The sequence below is a fragment of the Apis mellifera genome, linkage group LG1 (genome assembly GCF_003254395.2).
Source record: "Apis mellifera strain DH4 linkage group LG1, Amel_HAv3.1, whole genome shotgun sequence".
NCBI lineage: Eukaryota > Metazoa > Arthropoda > Insecta > Hymenoptera > Apidae > Apis > Apis mellifera.
In genome coordinates, this window is record NC_037638.1 from 9,174,282 (window position 1) to 9,201,946 (window position 27,665).

Sequence of the window (27,665 nt, forward strand, 5' to 3'; positions counted from 1 at the left end):
CAATTTTACCCTCTCTGTTAATACGTAACTTGTTTCACATGGTTCACCACAGTTTACAGAACTTGAGAAATTTCCTTGCCTAAGCTGATGTTCGTCCACCAGGAAGTTCTAGATCCGAGAACAAAGTGTATCGTCATTGCCTTATTTCAAAACGATGTCAAACTGAAACAAATTTCATTTTGTTCTACGGAGGATATACTACCGGTAAGAAAATTAAATGTATTTAACAATAGAAATTGAAATAATAGCGGAGAAATTTCTTATTAAATTTATATTAAAACAGAATTAAAAGACTGTGATAAATCAGCTTATAATAAAAATAAATTTTGTATAACAAAGTTTTAAAATTATATCTTGGAAATCTAGACCATCTGGATTTTTTATAATTCGTAAAAATGTTGTTGTATTATATATCTATATATTATACATTAAAATTTAAGCTAGTTATCTGAAACATTTTACGATCGTTGCTGTTTAATGTGAAATTCATGAGTTGTTTTACGCTTGATTGCAAAAGCAACATATTAAAGTAATGAAGAGAATTTGATAAGTTGAAAGTTAAATATAATTTGACTCTCTAAAACTGTAAATTCTGAATTATGCTTGAGATACATCCTTATATTAAATTAAAAGTTAATAAAACTAAATAAATAAATAAAATAAATTAAAAATTAAATAATATTCTAAAATTTCACAAAAGAAAAAAACACAAATCAATCTTAAATTAAACTTGATCTTTCATTCGAGTATGGTAGTAGATTAAATCAATGAAGCAGTCAACCGATTCCAAAGGTGAAACGAGTTTTTCGGTGGCTGGTTGTTCTTTCTCTTATCGAGAAATTTATTAGCATAGACTGGTAGTAGAAAATCAATATCAATGTCGGATCTTAGACTGTCGAGTACGCTGACCTAACCCATGAAAAATGTTCTTATGTGAATATATATTTTTTCAATTTTGTCCTTTTTATATTCTTAAATATCTTCAAAATTATTCCATCTAGGAAGAAAAAAAAATCATCTTATAAGTCATTAAATATTCCATGAAAAATTTAAATATTATTTAATGAAGAATATTTTTAAATTGACTTCATAAATTTTTAAGTTTAATAAATCATGTTAATAGGATATTTTTTATTTTTAAGACAAACCATGTGCCATGAAGAAATTTGAATAAATTCGCAATTATTTACGCATGATTTCTTTGTTCAATGCTCTTTTCTTATTATTTCCATGTCAATGATAGAATCCTCAAAATCACATACATAAGAAATCCCTTAAACGAATCTAGGTCGAATGGAAATTTTCCCTGACAAATTCCATTTATCCACCCCTTTATCCCTTCGAAATAAACTTTGATAATGTTCCAGAAACTGCTGACATAGATTTCCCATTTACTATGTAATTTCAATATTGATTGTTAGTGATTATCTAATCTCTCAACTAGCGAGACCAGTTCTTAAAAATAGAGAAGCTTTTATAGAAGCCTATCAAATTCTTAATTTTCTCTCTCATTTATATCTTTTCTTACGTTATTACTTCAAATGCAGTTTACCATAAGAAACTAGAAAAAAAGAGTATAAAATGCTATAAAAAAAAAATATATTATTTTAAAATCTATTTTTAAATTATAAGAAAATTGGATTTATTCTTTAAGAAGACATTCGAATATTTAAATAATATTCGATTTATTTTATTATATTTATCATGTTACTTTTTAAAGTTTTTAAACTTATAAAATAGCATGATATTATATATTTATCATAAAAATATGGATTACATTACATAATTCATATATCAATTTAATATATCAATATCATTAGTCAATGAAAGTATATCATAAATTACAATGCAAATAGCAATTGTGTTGCTCACAAAACTTATATTTAACACTTATATTTAACGCTTACACATAAATTAATCGAATAGCCTCTTTATTAGAAATGATTTTAAATTCATTTCTTATATATATATATATATATATATATATTATATATTATATATATATATATATATATATATATATATATATATAAATACATGTATAATCACATGTATCATTTGTATTATTATTACGTATAGATAATTTAAAATTAAGAAATGTATAATTAAGAAACCTTTTGATAAATTAATTGCTCGAAATTTATAAAATGCAAGAAGGCAGGAAACAGATGGAGAATGAAAACTAGATCATATAAATTGCAGCACCCTGGTTCGGTTCCGTTGGAAAAACCAAATCGTCGAGCTTGAATCCATCCTTTATCCCGCATAGATCGAGTTCCTTTTTCAGTGTATCCACAAATTGAGAAACCTTGTCTTTCGTTATGATGGCCACTATGCAGCCACCCCATCTATGTAAAATGAAATCACACGAATATATCATTTCATTAATTTTGCCATGTTGAAATATATTCAATGAAACTGACGCTATATATGAAATTGCAATATTATAATCTCATGAAACATTAACAGGTGTGACGTTTTCAATGAATGATTTTATACATTGGAAACATTTTCGTTAAAGTTTCCATAATGTTACATTAGCTCTTGAGTTGCATGCTATCGTGTTATAAAAATAATTTCTTCGATAAACAACACTGGCAATTGAAACACACCCATAGATCGATTTGCTTTTCGGAGAAGTCATTACAATTTTTTTTTCTTTAAATAGAGATACTGAAAAAAAATATTGAAAAAATCATTTGATAATAAAAAAAGAGTTTTTTTCTGAATAAAAAAATAATCTACTTTTGAAATCATTTAAAATGCAATAAAATTCATTGAATTTCCATCGTGAAACAATTAATCTTTTTGAATAGGATTTGAAGACTTAGATCCATTTTTTCTTATTAAATTATTTATTATTGGTATTTTTAATTAAAGTATAATAATTATAATGAATAATTTTGATTATAAAAAGAGAATGATTAAAATGTCAGGAGTTTAAAAAAAGAAATATATTTAGAAAAAGATAGAATTAGTTATGGTTTGGGAAGTGTCAATTTCAAGATGATCAAAAAAACAAAAATAATTTGTAATAAATAATTTGCAGATTCATAATTTTTTTAATTTACAATTATTATTTAATTTTCAATCTATTTTATATGATCATATATATATATAATAAATATACCAATAAAATGATAGAATCTATTTTTATTTAAATACGCATTCTTAAATTGCAGAATACAAAACTTCAAGACATTTTTTTCAATTTCATTTTCATTCCCTTTGATCATCTGTCACGAATACATATGAGATATATTAAATTTATTCTTCTATACATGTAAATTTAATTTACAATGATGGACAATATGACACGACTGTTATCCAAGTCCCGAGTTTCACTTACCCAGCTCCCGTGAGCCTTGCACCGAGTGCACCACAAGCCATAGCTTTGTCAACGAGTGAATTGACACTAGGATGACTGCACTCGTATAGTTTGTGCATACTGAAATGGCTGTTGGACATCAGATTGCCCAGTTGTTTTAGCTTCTCCTCTTCCATAATTGCATTTTTCTCACTAATATGTTGGAATTCGAGCACTCTAGCCGCCTCTAAAATATATATGGAATCATATGATCATTCAATCGATTGATATTTAATAAATATACTAATAATGAACACACGTTGATGATAGTATAAAAGATAATAGTAGTAAAGCGATGAAAAATTGGATAAGACACTTTTAATATGTGTATAGAATTTCAAATTGCTAGATAAAAATCCGGAGTTGATCTCATATTTTTTTCTTGCTCTTTCTAATAGAATGTACATATGCATCTTGTGTATATCGTTTAAGAAAAGTAATATAATATAATTCTATCTAATAGGGCAGAGAAATGGGTAATAAAACATTTACGCTTATAAATCATGTAGTAAGCCCAAAATCTGAAGAATTTCATAGTCTATTCATAGTGGATAATAACGCAAAATAGCATATTGAATAATATTGATATAAGATATTCGTGAGATACATTTGAAGATTTTAAAAGCCAAAACAAACATAAAAGTTGATATAAAATGTAATTTATATAATATAATCTAAATATAATAAATATAATCAATTGAAATTTGCATTAAATGAAATGAAACAGAGAGAATGAGAGAATTTTATCTTTATCATATTATTGTGTTGTTTTGTTTTTACTTTGCTTTATTTAATTTAAATTGCTTATAATTATAATAATTTAATATATAAGTTTTTTATATATAAAACTTTTTGTTTCAGCCTTTAGAATCAACTTTAAAATTATATAAATTTTATTAGTTAGTATTTTATTGTTCTATAAATATATTAATATTATATAACACTGAGTATAGACATTAATTGTATTATATTTCCATGAAATTGAATGCATGAAATTTAATTGTTTTAAGTAGTTCTGAAGACTATTATTCAAGATTAATTATATAACGTCTAATTAAACTTTCGCGCGATTTTAATGGAAATTTTCAACAGGAAAGAAGCATAATTCTTCAAATATCTATGTACATATCATATTAAATGAGTTAAATTTCTTTATCTCATTTTGTATTTATTTACTGATATTCTAAAGGAAATTATCTCTTTATTAATAAAATCTGAGAACAATTATTGAACAAGTAAAAATAAAGATAAAAAAATTTGAATAGAAGCTTTTAAAGAATTCTTGTCATTTTCGCTATATTTCTAAGTAATAATAAATTCTATTGACTTGAGTCAAATATGATCGGTTGCAAACAAATGATTACAATTAAAAATTTATTATTTTATTAAAGAATGCATGTAAATGATTGATACGCGATCTTTTTTCTTCTAATTAGATTTTTTAATCAGATGATCAAATTGATTTAATGATAGAACAGTTTATTTTCAGTATTTGTTCTTAGAAATTTCGCGAATTCTTATCTGATATTCAAAATTTCCTCATATCAAATTTCTTTGATATTATATGATGATAGAATTTGTATAATTGAATTATTCTGTTGAAAATATGATTAAAACGAGAACATTTGTGAAAAAAATAACAATGCAAATAAATTTTATTAAAAATTTTTTTGAAAATCAATCTATGGAAAGTTTGCTAGAGAGAAAAAGAAAAAAATAATTTATATGCTTTGTGTTTCAATGTTTTCATAAATTAATATTACCTTGATACACATGGAGAGCGCGTTGTTTCAATTTGAAAATTTGCGCATTGCTAAAATTTTGTAATAATGATATTTCACGAAGTTTCTCATTCGTTGTATCAAGGTTCTTGCTAATCTGAAAAAAATAACATGTATAGCTACTGATAATGAATTAAATCTTATCATGGATAAAATCATGGATAAAAAAAAAATCAATTGATATAATATCTTATATCTATAATACTTTTTTTTCAACAATGGATATTTTTTTTTTCAATAATAGCATTCCAACAATTATTCGTTATTATACATCAACTGCATGTTATGTTAACTGCATACCTCGCTCAGGGTATATGGTTCTTCGTGAAGGTCGGTTGTTATAACTGAAACCATTTCGTTTAAGCTCATATTAAGACTCTCTTGGATATCGATTAGTCTTTGTACATGTTCCCAAGGTTTGTTTCTTTTCTTTGCTATCATCTATGAATAAATGAATTAATCTTAGAAAAGAGTCACGGTTTAAAAAGTATTAAAAAATAATAAAATTAATATTTTGGAAATAAAATTATAGAAAAACGTGTAAAAACAAAAATTTTATCAATTCCTATTTACATGAGCATATCAATGGTAAAAACCAGTTACTTAATAATCGTAAAATACAATAGAAAAAAATCTCATTAATCTCTTTGAAGGTATATCATGTTGGAAACCAACAAATAAATCGAATGCGTTTTCAAATCTCCTTTTACAATTCCTTTTTTCTCTTTTATCGTATTATATTTTAACATCAAACGTTATTCATTTTCTATATTTAATTCGCAAATAACAATTTATCTCAATTTAATTATCCGCTTTATTGTAAATATTTATATTCATATAAAATACTTTATTACTTTAGCAAGTAAATAATTGAAAAATAAATAAATTCAAATTCATAATTATAAAGAATGCACATTACCTGTGCAGCTAAGCGACATTCTGCAACTCTTAAATTATAATCTGTTGTGGAAGCTTTGTTATGACAAGCTTGGCTGTGCGCTATTACGAATACTGCGGTTTCCGGTAAAATGACATCGGTACCACGCAAGGGGTTGAATTCGATTAGCATTGCAGAACCTTCATGAGTATTAACGAGCATCACCATGAACATATTCATATTCGTAGATTATATAATATGATTAAATTAAGAATTGTTCCTTTTGGAAATGAAGAAAATTACCTGCTTTTCCAAGGAACGCGATCGCTTGATCCATTCCACCACCTTGGGTACCAATATATCTTTCAGCATTAGCACTGATGGTAGCTAATTCACGTTTCGATAGTTGATGCTAGAACAGAAACGATTTCATTGGTTGGAAATTCGATTTCTAATCTAAATTTCATTGTCAAATATTTTTCTTATTGCAATATCTATATTTCTTTTTTTTTATTTTGTAATTTACAGCCATTGTATTAAATCTTTCAATTTTGGAAATATTTATTCTAAGAGAACTCAATAATTACACTAGAGATCTAGGAAAGTAAATTTATTCCATTTTTGCAGATTGAAATTTGCATGATAAATTGTTAAATATTTTTAAATTTGTAATCTGTAAGTCAAATTTCAACAATTAAAAAAAGTTAAAATAAGAAAAAAATAAATAGAAAGTTATTTTTAATAATTTATTTTGACATGGAGAGTTATAAGTTTAGTTATGAATAAATTTTTATCATTTCACGAAACAAGGAATGAGTCGAAGATCTTGGAATATTGATAATCTTTTAATTTTCGAACGTCTGTCTTAAACAAATAATTTTTCTGAATTTTTATCGGTGATGATCAATATATTACGATGATTTTTGAATTACATTTGATTTCTCTTATCTATTATTAATTCAAAATTATTATCAACTGGTAATTTATTCTACTGGCCAAATTCTTATTCACCATATATAATTCGCAATATTGCCAATGTATATGATATTATTATGAAAATATCGTACATGTATATGATGATATGGAATCAATTTTATAGCATAAAGTTTCAATAGCCGTATGTAAAGCAATCATAAACATATTTTATGCGATCGTGGGGGCGGAAAAGTGGGTAATGGACAAGAAAATATAAGAAATTCTTGGGACATTTCATTCGAAGATATTCGACGCATAATCTTGAAGACTAGCAAGCGCCATGAGAAGATCGTGACTTCGTTGAAAGAGACATTAGGGACCAGGGAACTTTTCTCATCGATCTTGCAGCCTTGAGATAGAAAAAGAGAGGAAAATAAAAGGGTAAAATGGAAGGGGAAGGAGAGGGAATGATGCTCCATCGTGGCGACGAGGGAAAAGAACGATGAGATTTTACTTATCTCCGGAGCAAAGCCGGTTCGAGATCTCTTTTTCCATTATTTCTCTACAAACGGAACTGTCCTCCTCAACAATGCGTCGAGATACGTATTGACATATGTGTATGTGTGATTTAATCATAATGAAACAGCTATATCCAGTACATGATACTGATACCTCGTGCAGCTTGTTAATCACGTAGCTTTGCAAAATACTCGGCTTCGAGTAAGTAAAACTCGGCGTAAACTCAATATTCCTCATTTGTTCGTCAAATATTCCTCGTTTCGAAGTCTTCTTCTGTTATTTTTTTACAAACTACGATAAAAAATAATGATAATACTTTATTGATTGATTTCAATAATAATATACTGTAGAAATGTTTTGAAGTTTTTCAAATATTTGATTTAATATCTATGTATAAATCTTAAGCAAAAGATGTTATAATCCGATTTTAGAATAATTCAAATAAACTTTTTTGGATAAAATTTTTAAAAAATAACATATAATATCTGACACGTTTTATTTATTGTTAAAAACTTTTCTTGCCTGCAAGGAATATTATATACTTGTTCGATGGAATAAACTTGAAGATATATCTTCATCCTGAAAAATATATATTTCTCCAAAATTTTTTTCTATCATTTCTTTTTCATTTCGAAACTTTCTTATACGTTAATATGTTCTTCTCTGCAAAATTTCAATGGAATTTATTTCAATTTATATTATAAGTTAAACATACATTCCAATAATCTATTAATTTTTTAAATATTGTCTTAAATAATTCTTTGTATTTTTAAGATTATTACAATTCAAAATGTATTTAAATAAATAAAATTCTAAATCTATTGAGATAAAATAATTTCTGTAATAAAAATATAGCAAATTTGAATATCTGAAAAAAGTATTTACCTGACTAGCGTGCACGATCAAAAGGACAGCGGCGGAAACTAGCGCGCTAGAACTCGAGAGTCCTGAATTAGGAGGAATGTTACCCCAAACTGCAGCTAAAATTCCCGAAGGTACACATTCCTCTGGGATCACTTCAAGAGCTCCTTTCACGCCGCAGAGAAAATATTTGTACCAGTCTGGACCACTGTCGACATCTCCGATACAAACACTGTGTAGAAAAACATAAAATTTATGTTTTTATTGCGATTATATTTGCAATAATTTTATCTATTTCTATTTTTGGGAATAACAAAATAACAAAAGCAAATAACAAAAAAGATTGTAAAATATAAAACATGGAAAATTTTTCTTGTTAATTAAATATTGAAAAATTTATAAAAAAAGATAGTGAAATATATTTTAGGTTTCATTTTTTTAATAATATTTCATGTTACTTATATTATTTTTATTTCTTTAATTCCCTTGCTACTTCCCACTGCAAGATATTTTTCCATTACTTTTGCTATTTCTTTTGCATTACCTATATTTGCATATAATCCGGCATGGATTTTATTTTAAAGATTTTTTTTAGAACAATGTTTGCAAATTTTACGGATTTTTGCACATATATTCTTTTTGTTGCACGAAAACAAAAAGACCAATGAAATACCTAATGGTAAACATCTATATTTTTCCTTCTAGCATTATCTCCTTTTTATTTGCATTATGATGAAGTTCATTTTTCTTCTTTTGCTGAGAGGAGCGAGGTTATTATATGCGAAAATTACTGCCGGTATTCGACATCAACGCGAAAAGATTAATCAGAGATTTTAATCAGCGAATCATTCACTTGCTTTTTTCCCCTAAATTTTATTAAATTTAAAATTTATATGATTAAAGTTAGATATGCTAATAATATGTTAATATGTTGTTACATCGATAATGGAAACTAATAAAGATTAAATAAATAATATTATTATACAAAGATTTTGAATTTTTAATTTATAAACTTCATTTAATATAAAAAACATAACTTTATAATAATTTTGATATATTATAAAATAAATTGTAACTATTGTTATGAAAAAAATTTAGAGAATTCATGAGAACATTTAGATATTCTTGAAGAATACAATTACTTTGTCTACAAAGAAATCCATCTCTGATGAGTTACAAAGACTTCTATTTACTCAAATTATGTTTTATATTTTTACCCGTAACATAAAGAATCAGTATCATAACTGGTAACAATTCTTACGTAATATATAGCCTTAGAAGCTATTGTTCTCATGTTTTCAACTATATTTCTTATATAGAATTGTTTCAAATATTTTTTCTTCAATATTTACAAACGTATTTTCATATTATTCACAAATTAAAATATTTTTTCTAGAAATTGATTGATTATAAAATCATTTTATTTGAAGGTTTTATATTTAATTAATTATTTTAAATATAACTAAAAAAACTAATCATTTTTTTCTATGATTTGAAATGAAATTTTATATGAATATTACTTTAGCCAATTTATTCTTATTTTTCCTTCACTGTTTAGTAATGATATTTGACATTTTATCAAATCAATTCGAGATAAATTTCATAATTTATGAAAATTAAATGGATTCCATGAATTAGTCGATGATTGAAAAATCGTTTCATAAACATAATAGTTACGATTATCCATTAAATTTTTCAATGATAACAGGAATTTTCAATCGTTGACGGCTAAATTCGATGACCGTAATAAAATTACATAGCCAGCTTTATCGTCTAACTTTTCATTTTATTGCTGCCTCCTTTAATCTGACACGACCAGCAGTGTTACGGTACTTTTCTGGCAAATTAGTTTCACGTCAGACAGAATGCCATTTATTTTTGTCTTCGCGAAAAATGCACCGCGGAAATTTTTTACGATGAAATTGCATATTGTACAGAATATTATATTATTACCATCCGAGGTAATAATAGAATAAATATACAGATGTAGAAATTTTAATTTGATTTCAAAACATATATTTTAATTATATTAGAACATATTTTATCCTATAAAAAAAATATTATCTCTATGTATTAAAATATCAATATAGATAATAATTAAAGTTGATTAAATCATTAGTTAGATTGAAAGAGTTAGATTGAAATTAAATTTTATGAGAAATATTCCGTGTTTTATAGTACTTACATGTATATATATATATATTTCAATTTAAATTTATTTATGTAAAATTATACACTCTTTATGTATGCACATTAAATAGAAAATTCAGCGAAAAAATTTCAATTTGTAACTTGAACTTAGATCGTGTTTCTAGATGTAGTACAATACTCTGATTATTCACACTCTTGAAAGTTTAAGATATACTTGTATTAAGTTTGTCCTTCGTAATTGAATGCAATATTTCTTGTTACACTTTAAAGTAACTATCTTGCATTAAATTAAAGTTACTTAATTGCAAAAAATGAGAATGATAAGAAATTTATGTCATTTATATTAAAAACGTAAAATAAAATAAAGCTTTAAAACATTTTATAATATATAAATAAATAAATAATCTGTTTAATTGAAGCTTTCTTTTTTATTTTCTTTTTAAATTCATAATTATTTTTTTCACTTACCTAATGTCTTTGAAATTGCAGTGGAAATTTTTGTATTTTGAATCTAAATTAGTAAGATGAATGACGTTGTCGTTTGAGAGTGCTACAGCAATAAGTATATCTTGTTCAATAGCCATTGGACAAACAGCATATCCGCAATAATCGATGTGCTCACCAATTAAATTAACTCTGCGAACAGTTGATTAAAATAACCACAATTATTCGAAATGGAAGTTTAATAACGTTGAAAACATTGTCCTTTTATAAATTATTTACAACAATATATCTACAGTAGATTTTATTTTATCTTGACTAATATAATATAAAGAATTAATCATTATTATAAATTATTGTTATATTAATATAAGAATGAAAAATTACCTTCCCGGAACTCTTACAAAAAACAAAGGTTTGATATTGTATGTTGATTGAAAATGATCAGCTAAAATATCCAGTCTCTTTAAGAGTTTTTCATTTGGTTGTAAAATGGGAACTCGTTCTTCCGGATTTATAATGCATTTTTTATTATCTGGCATTCTTGAAACAAATTCATAAAAGATTTTCTCAATATAAGTCATATAATCAACAAGCATTGTAACTGTTATGAAAAATATTTTATTTTTCAAAGAAAAAAACTTTTAATTTTTTCATTCAGAAGTAAAAAAGATAATCGAGAAGTTGAAAAACAATTTATCCGAATAACTATAAAAATACACAATAAAACAACAAAAGTCACAGCTAAATGAATATTATTATGATAATAAGATTGTTCGAGACTGTCATTTCGATTCATAAATTCTATCTCAAATTCTAATTTGAAATTTAATATAACTTATAGTTTAAAATAATTAATTATAAATTTAAAAAATCTATAGATTTATAAATATTATTTTCGTTAAAAATGATTGAATGATTTGATGATAGAATATCGAAATGATTTTATTATCTGACATTTACACGATTTTTTGATGTTCTATAAATTTATCATAAAATATGTATACAATTAATAATATATGACGTATATGCTCAAAAAACTTATTAGTCTTATAAAAATTTTGATTAATATGCTATAAATAATATTATTTATGAAATAATTTTCCATTAGAATATTAAAACAAATTATTCAAATTATTTCATTTACCTAATTTTAACGGTTTCTTAATTGGATATGACATAGCATCAGCAATCGAAGAAATCTCGAAAGATACAGTCGCGAGAGCTCTAAGTATTCGATACATTTGAGCGTTCAATCGATGAGTAACATATTACTACGCCGCAAGTTAAATGATAAATTTAAAGCATACCATTAAGTCAATTTGCTTCGTATGATTTGTATTATGTAATATTACAATATACATGATATTTATTTACATATTTATATTTTATATCTATGAGAATAAAAATTAGAAGTTTCATAAAATTTTGATATTTCGTATAGGAATCAATTAATTACTGTCTTGGTATATTTTTTTTTAAACTAATTTGTATAATTATTATCTTTATATTTAGATAATTCTAAATATTCATTTAGATTGTTTTTAATTAAGAGAAAATTGAAATTTTTATTTAATAATTATTTGAAATTATTAACTAAATTGTCGAAATGAAAATTTTTAATTGACCTGCACTACCGATTTATCTCGCTTCTGAATTATAAGATGTTCATAATAGTTTCCATTTGCTCTACAAAAGGCACCACTATACAGCGCGTTGATTGAAACATAAAGCATTATAAAATAACGAATTTGAAGCAAATGTAGTATTATTAAAATAATAATATAAAATATTATATACTAATTTAAAAAATGTCCAAAGTATTTTTTTAATATATATTTAAAAAAAGATTCAGGGGATAAATACATCTATAGATATCATGGTATGCTTATATGTTTGTAAACAAGATAATACCGGCCGTTGTTGTATCAGCTTTTCATGCAATGATCAAAGGAGATGGGAAAAAAAATTTTCTTATAAGAAAATTTCGGATGAAAAAGCAGAATAAAATAAGACACCTACCTGTTATTGTATTGATAAATTTTAGATCTCAAAATGGCGATATGTCACGTTATCGTAGATGTTTAACCATAAACGTGGCACAAATGAACACTTTATGTGCGAAATAAATCACAAAATAACGTTAGTGTACACGTGTACTAGAACACTCGTGATTACTATAGTCGCTATATATTTAAAACTTACAACCAATTGTGCTTTTATCTTATGATAAAAATTGAAGAAACTGATAATATGAGACTCATCATTCGTAGATAACACTGTAGCACACGTATTTCATAGCTTCTCATATGTTCATCATCATGATGAAACATAATAACACATGTGAATAAAATACGTATATTTTAAACTTATAAATAAGATTTAATTATTATAATTTATTAATCTTTTTTTTCTCGAGTTAAAAAAAATTTGTAAATCGTAATTGTTATAGTTCTAATAATTCGCGCACAAAAGCTATTAAAACTATGAAATCACAAGAACATAATTTAGATGTCCGAATAACAATTATGGCAGAAGTAAGAACTCATCAGATAAACTGGATAATGTCGGTATACGAATCACATCGATAAACTTAGATAATAAATTAAAAAATTTATTTGAAATTTAAAAATAATTTTAATTTAAAAATATAATACAATCATAGTAAACACTATATAAGTTCAAAAATAGAAATTTAAATAGATAATGTAAATATATATTTTGATTTTTCATTTTATTTCTCATATTTTGATTAATTTATTCATTATTTTTTCAATAATTTTCTCTGTTGTATAAATATATTCAATTTACATTTATATACTTATTTATATTACTTTTCTTTGAATTTATATATCTTTCATTTCATTTTTGTGAAAAAATATCTCATAAATTGATATTTTCATTGTGTTCTAATAAAAAATATAAATCTAATTTTTAATTCAATTTATATATATATATATATATATATATATATATATATATGTCTATTATTTGTAGCAATCAAAGAATTGTAAATATATTTCAATTCAAAAAAATATATAATCTATATAAAAATATTTATGAATATTTATGTCAAAGAATTCATTTTTAAAATCTGATGACTTTACCTTATGATTAAATTCAATGTAATTCTTGCAATCACCGTTTTAAATTATAGATGGCATGGCAAACAGCGCCATCGGTATTTCAGAACATGGAATACAAAATCCATTAATGATATATTTTATAATACAATTATTTTATATTGTCGATGTATATTTTAAAATATGGAAAAAAATCTAATATTATAAGATATATAATAATAATATAATATATAAATAGTATATAATAATATAAATATTTATAACATATTATATTTATATGATATTTCTATCATATTATAATTCATCAATAAAAAAATATTCTATGACTATTAAATATATTACTCATCAATCTTCATAGAGGGCATATCAATCACAGTGACATTGGTATCACCGTCAGCCATTTTATGTAGTCTATGATCGAAGCATCATGAAATCGTGGAAGTCTGTGATAAAGGCAAATGGCTGCCGTAGTGTATAAGAGCGGGTTACGCATATGATGTTTTTCCGCGAACAGTTCCTGACGTACGGTATGTAAAGACGCGTGAGTTGATCAATTGACAAAAAGCGTGATGTGAACGACAAACGAAAAATTGAATGGTGTTTCCGTGGCCGGCGATGAACGGTGAAAATGTTAGTGCGGTGATGAAATCGGTGTCGGAGGGTGAGCTGGGCGTGGAAGAGGTTAAATTATCAGAATCGAAAATACAGGATTCTATCCCGCGTTTAAAACGTACGTTTACTTTGCCGAGAAATCCGTTTCAAAGTGCCAGCAGGATGTTAAGACGACGTCCGAAACAAAATCGTGATTCAAAAGACAGTAGCAGTGCAACGAGTACTAAAGACAGAAACAATATGCAGCAACATCAGCAGCAAGTGGAAAGCATACAACAAAATATGAGTCGATTACATGGCAGCCAAAGTTATCCGGAAAGGCCTGGTGTAAAAAAAGTGTTCCGTAGACCTTCCTGGAAAAAGTTTATCAACAAAATGGTCCAACACATGTCGAACGTGGGCACACAGAATCATAAAACTTCTCATAGGGACGATCTTAGTTCTAGTGCTGGAGACATAAGGGTACCTCCGCCTCGACCGGCACATATACCGCCTGATAGAGTGCCAGGGGTCATAGGTTTACGCAATCACGGTAACACGTGTTTTATGAACGCTGTATTGCAGTGCTTATCGCATACGGACATACTTGCAGAATATTTCGTGCTGGACCAATACAAGGTCGATTTATCCAGAAGGAATAAGCTAAACTCTAAAAAATATGGAACAAAAGGAGAGATCACAGAACAGTTGGCTCTTTTATTAAAGGCTATCTGGAGTTGTCAATACGATCCAGAAATGAGCACAGCGTTCAAAAGCGTCGTCGACAAATACGGAAGTCAGTATCGCGGGAACTTGCAGCACGATGCTCAGGAATTCTTGTTATGGCTATTAGACAAAGTGCACGAAGACTTAAATCAAGCTACCAAAAAAAAATATAAAATCATAAAGGTGAGATATCATGAAATTTTTTTGAGGTTATGAATAGTATCTTTTTGTATATTGCATGTAATAAATATATTATTACACAATATATTTAATTATAATTATTAGTTAGCCATATTAATTTTAATTTTTTGATTTTCTTTTTTAACCATAAGATATATTTACAATTTTCATAAATGCTAAAAATATTTGTGATAGAACTTTTTAGAATTTGCTTTTTTGTGTAATAAAAAGATGTATTTATCTAATTTTGAATGAATTTTATTTATTAATCGAAGAGTCAGTCGATCGTACAATTTTTTCTTTTTTAACCACAAGATATATTTATAAATTCATAAATGCTAAAAATATTTGTGATAGAACTTTTTAGAATTTGTTTTTTTGTGTGATAAAAAGATGTATTTATCTAGTTTTGAATGAATTTTATTTATTAATCGAAGAGTCAGTCGATCGTGCAATTGTGATCAGGCCTTAACCTAAATTTGTTTCACGTTCGAAAAGTATATGTATGTGTATCTACGTGCCGCGCTTTCTGAACGGTTCTATCTAGGAATCCGGACAAATACGCGCGAAAGTTTCATTCCGGAAGAAATAAAGGGTAAATAGAAATCGTTCGTTTATCGTATAATACATATATTTTTTATAAAAAAAAATAATATATTTATTCTAATTTAAATTTATGATTAGAATAAATTTTATTTTTGTATTATTATTAATGAATATTATCATATAGTTCTTTTTTTTAATTATTTGAATATTTTAAAGTATTTGATTAATAATTATATGTATATATATTGAGAATGAACACACACACACACACACACACACACACACACACACACAATCAATATTCGTTTATTGATGATAAATTATGATATATTATCGAAAATTAATAGTTAATAAATAACAATTTTTATCAATATTTAATACTTTATTGATATTGCATAACGAATTGAAATAATAATTGAGAATAATTAATGTAATAAATTAATAAAATAACAAAATCTATTTAATAATATATATGTATATAATTATTTACATATTATATTACCACAGTTTTATTTTTACCTTTGATATGTACGATAATAGCAAAATTATCATAATCTTATCAGAACTATTTTTAAATATAACTATAATAATTACAGAATATAAAGAAAAATTCCTTTTTTAAAATTTAATATATCATTTTAAAATTAAAAATAATTTATATATATTTAATAAATTGCGAACTTGACTACTGAATCATTTTTTACATTAATACAACATACAAAAAATATAGAAATAGTAAAACAGAGAAAGAACAAATTTTAGTTCGCTGATTCACCGCAACGAGATGCCCGCCAACGATAAGTGACGTAACTAGAAAAAAGTGCGCATCATGTTTGGTTCTTTTTTGGTATATATATATATTTTTTTTCGATATTTATTTCATGGTCAGCTACTGATTTATTATTAATGACATTTCTTTCAATGCTATTGTTTTCTGGTTACATGCAATGGATACTGCATTTCTTTGTTAGTAGTGTGATGACGATTACATGAACGATGAGGTAAGAGATAAAGAAAAATGACTTATGAATCATGCTGTTCATCGAATAAAACGCGAACGGATTTGCTGATAGCATAAATTTGAAAGATAGAGAAAGTACAAACAATTATTTAAAAAAATTTTTTGCAATTGATGCAAGAGATTTATTAGTTATTATTATGTATTATATAGAATTTGATTCTTTCGTAATAAAAAATAATTCTATAATTTTTAAAATAAAATTTTTATGAATTTTTTTTTATAGTATTGTTTATATTTCAAGTTTTGATGTTTTAAAATATTATAGCCAATAATAAATAAACGAATATTAATAAGTGATTCTCAATTCTATATTCTTTTAAATTCTTGTCATGTAAAATTATGTGTATTTATTAATTTTATTGAATAGCTGTACTGAATAGTTGCATTTTTTATCTCAAAACAATTTTAGAAATGTTAAGTTATGGTTTAAATAACCATAATTATATATATACATATAAATATATATGAATATTTTCTAAATTTATTTACATAACATTTTAAAAAAATAATCAAATGAAATATTAATATGCAAATATAATTATATATTATTTATATGATTGTAGATAAATATTTTTCGATTTTATCTATAGAATTTTTTATTTGGAAATATAGCTTTACGAATTTGTTCTATAGAAAAATAATTATTCATGATAGAAAAAAAAATATGAAATTCCAGTCGTTTCATTTTTAATTTATTTTTTTGTTAAAACAATTAGTAACCATGATGATTAATTAATTATTTAAACAGTTGAATTTTTCTTTAATATATATATATATATTTTTTTTTTATCTTGTGTTAAATTTTTATTATGATTTTTTTCAACTTTTTATGCATTTATCCTTGTTAATTTAAGTTTATTCATAATTGAACATCTGCTTTTTTAGAATTTTTTTTTCATTTTATATATTTTGTTATCGATTTGATTTTTTTCTTTTCTTTGATTTTTTTTTTTCACATTTCATTCTTCATTAGATATAGGAGCTCATTTGATTCGTTATCTTATCAGACCATTTCTTGCATACTATATCAAAGTACTATAGTATTTGTTGATCATCATAAGAAAACAATCTTCTGGGAGACAACTCGATAATCAAAAATTAATAATATTTGATATGTTGCCCCTATGGATTTATCAACTCGTTTGTGCTACTTTTTTATAACTAGTTTTTTTCTTCGAGTGCCCTTCATCAGCTACGTTGACCGACTTCTTTGAAACCGGTCATTGAAAAGCCTTGAAAATTCGAAGATGCTCTTTGGAAACATTAACACCTTCTTTTGTAAAAAGTCGTCAGGCGCGTTTTATACAAGTTTATTTTATTATATACTACAATTCGTTATTTACTAGTGAAATAGTTTTATCGTTATATCAAAATTTTTTTAAAAGTTTTAAAACATCTTATCGAAGATATCATCATTATACAAATAATACATATTCAAATATTATCCAAATATATGCTAATCAATTAGAACGTGTAGGAAAAAATAATATTAATTGAAATATATTAAATATTAAATATATATAATATTAATCGAATATAATAAATATATTTTTGTATATAATATTTTAATATATAAAAATATATACAATATAATAATATATATTATACAACACAATAATTCCAAATGAATCGATATCTTAAAAAGATCGAGAAGTTCGACATTTTTCAAAATACATAAAGCCACTCGAGCACGTGCTAAACGACAGTGCCACGATTTATTGACCTTGCGATAAGATCATTAGTTCTTGCTATTTTAAAATTGGGATACTTACATAAATCGAAATGATATGCTATTCATATTGTTATTTATCATGTGTATATTGAAATCTAATAGAAAAAAAATGACAATTTTATTCATATTTACATAAAAATAAAAATTATTGTACATATGAATAAATTAGGTTTTGGTTTAGATAAATTTATTAATTATCACAATTAAATTTCTTAATTATAATTAATTGTTTTATTGTCTGATCAAATAATTCGTTCGTGCTCCTATTACACACAACTTTTAGAGATTTATCTATAAACATTTTTATCTGTTGTACACAATTATTTTCACGCGACTTCTTGTGAACTGATTTCATAGTGTTTGTTTCTCAAGGCGTCCATGAGCAAATACCACGTGTCCTTAATCGATCATTTTATGATTATCATTATCGATGCTTCTTTTATCGTCCGTACTTTGTTTCTTCCGCGAACTTTCAATTAAACATTCGTACGTGGCAGGACTAAATAGTATTTATCAATGTTTTTCGTAAAAGTTTAGTTTTTTGTAAATAAGTAAATATCAAACATCGAGAAAAAAAAGACGAGAAAATTATCGAAGGAGATAAAGATTTGAATAAAATACCATGACGTTACGTTTGATGAAAAACTACCTTCAACAAGACCTTGCAATGCGCGTGCAACGTGATGCGCGCTTTTATGTAGCAAAAAGGTCGTCTCGCTCTGGGAATCAAAATGAAAATCTGAAGGAAAATTTATGCGTCTTGAAGAAAAAAATGGAAATAAGTTATATTCTGATTTTTAGTAATCATTCCTTCACTAAAATATTTGTGAACAGAGCTAAGATTTAATCTATATAAATCAATTTCTAACTTCAATCTGGATAAAATTGTTTTTGCTTAATAAATATTGAATAGTTTATAATAATATAATTAATAAAATAATTTTTGATAGAAATTATGATATATAAAAATAATATATAAAAAAATTAAATATCAGAAATTAATAATTCAAATAATATTTTAACTTGTTGGTTCAAATTAAAAAATTAAGGTACATTTATTAACATTATTTTTTTTTTTCTAAAAATTATAGGAAAAAATTAATTGATCTGTTAATATAATTAATCATAAAATATAATTATACAAAGAATAATTTTTTCTTGAATATTGATATCGAATAGAATATTTAACAAAAATAGAAAAGAGGAAAAAAAATAATAAAAACATTGGAATTTGAATATAGATTTAAATATTTATTGCCAAACAAATGATCATCCGGCTTTCATTTATTATTAACGATTCATAAATAATCCAAATGATTTTACATTCTGGAAATTGATAGAACTTAAAAAATTAATAAGATTAAAATTTTTGTTCTCTTTGAATGAATTATTTGTAAACAATGTATATATTATTTTATAGTAGCTTCTGAAAATCTATTGATAGGACAGAATAGACAGTAATTAGACATGCTAAGCGTTTACATAAGCATAAACAAGCACCTAAAGCTCTGATTTCTTAGTTGCGTTGTTAATCACGATATGCCGTTTCTATGACGTCCTTCGCGTAGTATTACACACATTGAATCATAACATCGAATTAATTACTACTTTTCTACACGTCTAATTGGTTCTAATCATACTTGGATGGCCCTGATATAGTCTTTAATCGTTTAATCAGATTCGGAAAGGAAAAAGGAAAAAGTGAAATTCGTTAAATAATAACAATTTCTTTTTTATTTAAAATATATTCTAAAAGATTAAAGATACGGTAAAAAATATTGCATTTGTCTTTATTTCAATTTAAGGTTAATAATTTTATGTTGAAATTAATAATAATCTTTTTTATCATTGCAATATATATAATATAGCTTAGTGAAAAATACCAAAAGAGAAATTTAAGTACTTTCAAATTCCAACTATTGCATTATATTTCAATGCATTCCATGACTGTCGGACTGAAAGAAGTTAATTATAACGGGTCGAGGGACGCTGATTGCTACTGTTACGTAAAGAATGTTTAGAGAAGCCACACTTCCTGTTTTTTGCTTTGTAGTTGTAGGAAGTGAACTATCGATATTTGTCATAACATCAATAACTTCTAATAAATCATTTTATGAATCACTTTCTTTTTAAAAAAAAAAAAAAAAAAAGTAGTTAAAAAATGAGAATAAATTAGATTTTACTTAAAATTATAAAATATGAAAATTATATATGTTAATAATATATATTAGTTTAATTTAAATTTGAAATAAGAGGAAAAATATATTAATTTATTGCTTTAATTTGGCATTCAAAAAGATAGTGAAAAAAAATGTTGAATCTGATAATTCTAATGAATTCTGTTAAAGGTTAGCGACCGGTTGACCAATCTTATCCAACCTTTACATTAGTACACGTGTACCAATGTGACATTGACCAATTGTGAAGTTGCGAATTGTAGCGTGAGTCGTTACAACCTGTAAGCATCGAAAATTATTTCCGGCAACCGGATCGGCGATACATCCTGTGAACAAACCGATAATTGTGCTTTGTGGTTTTCACATGAAAAAAATTATTACTTAATAATAGTAAATAGTTTAATCTTATCTTATCTGAAAGAAAGAAAAAATTTATTTTTTATTTTTTTTCTCGAAAAAAAAAATAATTTTATTTAAATATTATTTATTTTAAAAAATAAATGAATAAATGTAATTATTTTTTTTCATAGTTGAAATTTTTTTAATCGATTTTTTAATTATTTCCTTTTTTATTTTGTTAAAAATCGTATAGTTAATTTTACAAAATTCTTCTTTTTCAAAATTCTTCAAAATATGTGTTTTTAATTATTATTATTTTGATTATATGAAATTGATTATATATTTGAAAAAAGTTGCAATTAGAAGGTCATAAAAACACAAGTTTTTATCTATCCGATTAAGGGAAGCCTTCCATGCCGACTGAGCACGCTTTCTCGAGAATTTGCTGATCTGAAAGGGGACAGTGAAAAAGCACGTGAGGCTTATGGAATATTTCTGAATACTACTATCTAATATTCTAAATAATTAAATTATTATCTAAAAATATTTAATTTTAATATAAATTGTTAAAAATATATTTGTATTTAAGATATACATGAATTTTATATATTGAATACAATATTTAAATAGAATGTAATACATTGCATGTGTATTATATTTTATAAAAATAAGTATTTTTTTGTAAACTAGCATATGTTATTTATTATTAACATTGGCCTAATTCCTAAAAAATAATTCGATGCAAACTTGTGAATTTTAACGAGTCATCGACAATTGTTTGGTGTTAATTAAAATATCCCACTTGCTTTACTCTTTCAATCATGTCTGTTACGAAATCAAAAAGTGCAACAGACGGCATAGACAGCAATAAATTACCGGTAGACACTTATTATTAGAATAAACGTGTTATAAATAATCGTCTTTATGTATCTTGAGTGATAAATTGTTTGTACAAATGATGCATGTCTCGATCTTTCTCGTTAAAAAATAAATCCATATGATTCTGTTACATTATAAATAAATATTTATAAATCGCGAAACAACAGTAGATGATATATATTCTTTTTGTTAATATTGAAAATATTTAAAAGATGAAAATTTATGAAACCTATTACCAAATAATTTATGTTTTATTTTTTATTCCTTCTTTTCTTTTCGATATATCGATTAGTCAATGTAATTTATTTCTAAAAAACAATAATTATTTTAAATAAAATTATTCATCTTTTATATCAGTTTGACAATTCTTCATTTGATTAAGAATTTCTTATAAATATTTTTTTTAACGTGTGATGATATCGAATTATAATATATTTCAATACAATTTTATCCTTTTTGATTAAGTTTCTTTTGTTAGTATTTTTCCATCATTTTGTAACAAATTAATTCGTATGATATATTGTTTGTTTGGCTTCTTATCTTGTTTAACGTATCGATGACGTAAAGTAAAATATTCCTAAGGTTATTCCCTTGATTAAATGCAGGTATATACATAAGGTGTACACGATTTGCATTTTAATAAAACATTACCAATATTCTTATGATGTTTGTGATAAAGATTAATTGTTTCGTTATTCCTTCTACATTCGTTTGAATGGCTTCGATATCTTCATGATAAAACGAATACCATTCTTTATATCATTACGAACCAAGTTTCTTAATAATACAATAAATATGATTTATAATTGAATATGATAAATTATTATTAAATTTTCAAAAAAGAATTTTTTAAAAAATAAAGATTAATAATTGGAATAAATATAATAAAATTTCAAATTTTTTAATGAAATATTTTATTATATAACACATTAAAAAAAATATATCGATGTGAAATAAATCGATATTAGAATATACATAATTAATCAACAAGCACAGAATAAAATAATATTTCGCAGATTAGAAAGTTTCTCCGTTTTCTCTTAGAAAATGTCGACTTACCTTATTTCCATTAAATTAGAATGTTATTTATAATACAATAAAAATATTAATCGAATAGTAAATGTATTTATTAATAACATTTTATTAATAAAATATTTTTATTTTATTTACAGAATTCTTTCGGCAGGCCGGATGATATTGTCGCGGCGGAAACTTTGGCGAATCATGTCCGTTGTAATAATTCGTTTGTGCATGCGGTGTTCCAAGCTCAATTTCGGTCTAGTTTGACTTGTCCAAGATGTCACCGACAATCGAATACGTTCGATCCTTTCCTCTGTGTGTCAGTACCTGTCCCGCAAAATCATCGACAGATGAATCTTTTCGTGAACGTTCTTTATACGTCGCAACAACCGCGGCAAGTAAAAATCGGTGTAAGTGTAAATCAGATGGCCAACGTAAGAGAACTTAGAGAAATTTTGGCCAGTGATACTGGTATAGATGAGAATCATATGTTACTCACGGAAGTTCATGATGAAGGATTTCATAGGTAAACTATTATTTCCAATTTATTCTTCTGTAGATTATGTTGGATAAATGAATGAATTATTTTAGTTTTAAAATACTTTTCTTGTCGTTTATTGCTTACAGAACTTTCTCTGATTGCCAACCTTTATCTGTGATCACGGAAAACGATCCGCTTTACTGTATAGAACTGCCACAGTTGAAGGAACCTACAGAGCAAGCGTATATTCTACTCGTATGGATTAACATTCTTATGAAAGGAGATCTGAGGCAACGTTTTGGTAGTCCGTATACTATGCAAGTATCTAGAGAAACATCGTACGAAGATCTGCAAAAACTTTTATTGAAAGAGATGCATAGTGTTCTGGCTGATGATGTGCTTACGTCGAGTCAGAGTCCTGGACTGTTTAACATTCGAGTGGCGGACCCTGCGGCCACTCCTATTCAAGATGAACATCCGTGTATAGATCCTTGTGTAGAACATCCCCTTTACACAGAACAAATTGAACAAGCATTGGCTCTCTGCGCCGATGATTCTGGCCCTCAGCATGTAAAATTAATTCTTGAATGGGACGAAGCCACTAAGTGCAATATTATTCAGGATGACAGTGATCAAATCGAAGAACATGCCAGTGTGAAACAATTGAAAACAAATTCTGAACTGGGGGGAGCTGTTACTTTGGAAGAATGTTTTGATCTATACACAAGAGCCGAAATATTAGGAGCGGAAGACGCGTGGCACTGTCCATATTGCAATAAGAAACAAGAAGTTGTGAAGAAATTGGGTCTTTGGTCTTTACCTGATATCTTAGTTATTCATTTAAAAAGATTTCGGCAACAGTCTAAACAAAGATCCACATCCAAATTGACCATGTTAGTCGATTTTCCTTTGTATGGTTTCGATATGACTCCCCATCTTGCTCATAATGGGGTTCAAACGCATAATAACGTGGGTAGTTTAGGTGGTCTAGGCTGGTCACCCTGGAAAAAACCTAGACCTCGTCAACAAAATATTCCAAAATATGACGAAAACGTTTACGATCTTTATGCAATTTGTAACCATCATGGACAAGATTTACAGGGAGGTCATTACACAGCATTTTGCCGAAACCCATATGATACTCAATGGTATTGCTTTGACGATACCCGAGTAGAAGCCGTAAATGATACTAATTTAATAACAAATGCTGCATACATGTTGTTTTATCAACGTAGAGGGTTAACTAATAATTCTGGTAATTCTTCAGCCGCATCTACAAGTTCTGCCGGGTCTGGACTTGATCATTGGGTTTCAAAAATGCCACCATTTTATTTTAACAATAAGACTAATAACAATGTTTCAAATAACAATCAAAGCAAATCACAGGAAGTGTTGTGTCAAGATAAAATCGTAGAAGAAAAGAATATAACGAATTTTAATAGAGGATGTCGTAATTATGCTACTTTGCAACCGAAGAAAAGAAATGTTGCGACAGAAACGGATATTAGCCAGATTGATCACTATTCAGACGATGAAGCACCTTGCAGAAGAGAATGGGTAAATTCATTATCGATATATATATATAATTTTAATTGTAGATGATTTAAAAGTATTATTTTATATATTAATTTTTATTTTAATTCATATATAATTTTTAGGCTTCGCCAAAACCTGTTCGAAAAATGTCGTCCATTACGTTAATACCGCAATCTACGATAATTCATAGTGCCAGTAGTGATCCAGATACAACAATAATACACGAGTCGACGTTGTAACACACAATTTAAGCCAGATTAGATCTGGCTCGAGCAACGCTCAATGTATAGTGCCTGGAATGGTGTGTGAAAGATCAGAAATAAATTAGAAATAAAGGGTGAAAATAAATACAAGAGTATATAACAACTTTTCGCGGAACTTTAACTCCATTCATTTCTTATCAAAGACTTAATGTAGTCTATTTAGAAACAAATATGAAAATCTTTCACTTTGAATTTATACATGTAAGAAAGCTTTTCTTTTATATTAAGCATCGACCGGACAAAGAACATCTAGAGTCTCTCTAATTTCTTTGTTTTGATATTGAAAAAAGAAAAAAATAGGAAGTTACAATATTAAATGAATATTTTCTGAGAATGTAAGTGAAACTCGAGGCATTAGTGATTTTTGTATTTATATCGTATTTACAAATTGCGTGAATTGTATTGTACATTCTAGTTGTTAGAAAACTTTTTAAGAAAAGGACAAATATTCAGTATCAAAAAGTATGAATCCCTTATTTACAAGCTGTCTATTGTTAATACTTAGATTTTTTTCAATGCAATAGGTAACTAAACTGTTTTACATATGTCCAACAAGAATGTATATGTGTCAAAGAAACTTTGTACGCGACTTTTTCTCAAATTTGCGGATCGAGTATCGCATGCAATGTCGTGTTGCAATGAAACTATGACAATAACTGAATCTTATTTAGCAGGATTCATGTATTACAATGACTTTGTTTTCAATAATAATTCTTGTTTGGACATATTATATAGTTGCTAATCATTGCTTTGAATTTATGCTTAATTATAATATTTATATCATATTTGTATCACCTACTAGTGGCCTTATCTCAGTAATTAATATTAATGTCATTTGCAATCATACAAGCATAGTTACTATTTTGACAGCGTTTTATTACCAAACATTGACATTGTATCGTGAAAGCCACCAAATTGTAGCATATATATCACTAATTCTTTGGATTCTATAATGAATCGACGACCAAAAAATCAATATACTTCCATTTAAAAGTCTCGTTCTTCCTCTAATAATCGGCATAATTAAATTTTGTTATTCGAAAAAGATAACGTGTCGGTTCTTAATAGAGTGGCTTTTCTAATATTCTTCAGCGATGTATTCTCTTTTTGTATTTTATTCTCAAATACTCTAATCTCTCAGTTGTAACGAGCATTCCACTTATTGTTAGATTTGTTTATAAATAGAAGATGATGAAAAACAGAAGCATGAAAGTGAAACAAATTTATATATATTCATATACACGTAGGTGTATAATTTGTGAGTGAAAGATATTTAAGTTATTTTAAAAGTAACATTTATTACTAGTCATATGTATCGTGGACGGGATGTGGCGACTAAAGAATGTATGTGACGAATTGTAACGCAATTAATATCGAATTCATTATAAATTATATAAAAAAAAAGATGTTTGATTGAAAACGAAAAACAAAACGTAAGGTATAGCTTGATATACATATTTTAAAGGAGTTTACACGTAAATTGATTCCTGTGACAAGATTAAACAAGTGCCATGATGGTTTTAGAGATATAATACTCAATAAAAATTCAAATATTTTTATACTCGGTTTTATAACGATTGTTCTTTTCAAATTTAGCAATTGAAAACTTAAATATCTTAAAAATTAATAATCAATAAACTATGTATATAAATAATTATAATGAAGAAATTGCGATATTTCTATAAATATTCCAATTACTGGATTTGAAAACAGACATCACATTAAATGACCGAGTATTATTCAGTTCAAAATAAGAAGTTCCCTTCGTGGCATTTAATAAACTGCATGATAGAATGAGTGTGTAGAATGTGTGATATAACAGAAGTAAAGGAAAGCCACTACCCGTTTATTATTCTATGATTTTAGAATTTTGTGCATTCACGTTAATCGACTGAGGGATACGTTATTAATTATATTATCGCTGTTTTTGTTGAAATAAATTAGGAAATGTATATATAAATGAAAAAAAAAAAACGTCATTCCACTTTGTGCACGCTGAATTATGTCAGCTTTGATCTATGATTCTAAATACTTCGCGTTTTTTGAAGTAACTGTTGATGCTTGTTATGTTTATAGACAAATTAATTGCCACGCTTTTTATAATTTTTCAAGAGCACGCGTGGGAAATTCCCTTGCATCAATTCAGAAATTTCAATGTGGAAAGAAAATATCGACCAAT

The 27,665-nt window shown here is 26.0% G+C and overlaps 2 protein-coding genes across 9 annotated transcripts; one reads left to right on the forward strand and one right to left on the reverse strand.

The window, feature by feature from the left end:
* On the reverse strand, positions 1–13,291 carry LOC551581 (N-acetylgalactosamine kinase). Of its 7 annotated transcripts, none has more exons than XR_001706186.2 (11): positions 12,935–13,291; positions 11,300–11,455; positions 10,940–11,107; positions 8,345–8,552; positions 6,329–6,437; positions 6,068–6,225; positions 5,449–5,589; positions 5,131–5,245; positions 3,350–3,554; positions 2,115–2,348; positions 1–108 (listed from the first exon to the last, which is right to left on the reverse strand). XR_001706186.2 is itself a non-coding variant. In XM_006568110.3 (11 exons), the coding sequence occupies exons 3-11, from the start codon at positions 11,452–11,454 to the stop codon at positions 2,183–2,185; spliced, it is 1,425 nt and encodes a 474-aa protein (XP_006568173.2). In that variant the 5' UTR covers position 11,455; positions 12,935–13,024; positions 13,118–13,291; the 3' UTR covers positions 2,151–2,182. The 7 variants fall into 7 exon arrangements, 5 of the variants coding, with proteins under 5 accessions (XP_006568173.2, XP_016772811.2, XP_006568172.2 ...); XR_001706185.2 differs by having other exon boundaries at positions 1–162; XM_006568110.3 differs by lacking the exon at positions 1–108 and having other exon boundaries at positions 2,151–2,348; positions 12,935–13,024; positions 13,118–13,291.
* A 1,125-nt stretch (positions 13,292–14,416) lies between these two features.
* Positions 14,417–27,460, forward strand: LOC413357 (ubiquitin carboxyl-terminal hydrolase 31). 2 transcript variants are annotated; one of them, XM_016917743.2, is made up of 5 exons: positions 14,417–15,139; positions 15,200–15,495; positions 23,359–23,732; positions 23,834–25,244; positions 25,346–27,460. In XM_016917743.2, the coding sequence occupies exons 1-5, from the start codon at positions 14,590–14,592 to the stop codon at positions 25,460–25,462; spliced, it is 2,748 nt and encodes a 915-aa protein (XP_016773232.1). In that variant the 5' UTR covers positions 14,417–14,589; the 3' UTR covers positions 25,463–27,460. The 2 variants fall into 2 exon arrangements, with proteins under 2 accessions (XP_016773232.1, XP_396802.3); XM_396802.7 differs by having other exon boundaries at positions 14,418–15,495.
* Positions 27,461–27,665: the final 205 nt, after the last annotated feature.

Bases quoted from the DNA above. Each gene is read 5' to 3' on its own strand.
- LOC551581 (XM_006568110.3), bottom strand. From the start codon at position 11,454: ATGCCAGATAATAAAAAATGCATTATAAATCCGGAAGAACGAGTTCCC. The intron at 8,553-10,939 runs GTAAGTGAAAAA...TTTTCTACACAG, and splicing joins TGCAATTTCAAAGACATTAG to TGTTTGTATCGGAGATGTCG. The intron at 5,590-6,067 runs GTAATGTGCATT...ATTTATTCATAG, and splicing joins AATGTCGCTTAGCTGCACAG to ATGATAGCAAAGAAAAGAAA.
- LOC413357 (XM_396802.7), top strand. From the start codon at position 14,590: ATGGTGTTTCCGTGGCCGGCGATGAACGGTGAAAATGTTAGTGCGGTG. The intron at 15,496-23,358 runs GTGAGATATCAT...TTTTATTTACAG, and splicing joins AAAAATATAAAATCATAAAG to AATTCTTTCGGCAGGCCGGA. The intron at 23,733-23,833 runs GTAAACTATTAT...TATTGCTTACAG, and splicing joins CATGATGAAGGATTTCATAG to AACTTTCTCTGATTGCCAAC.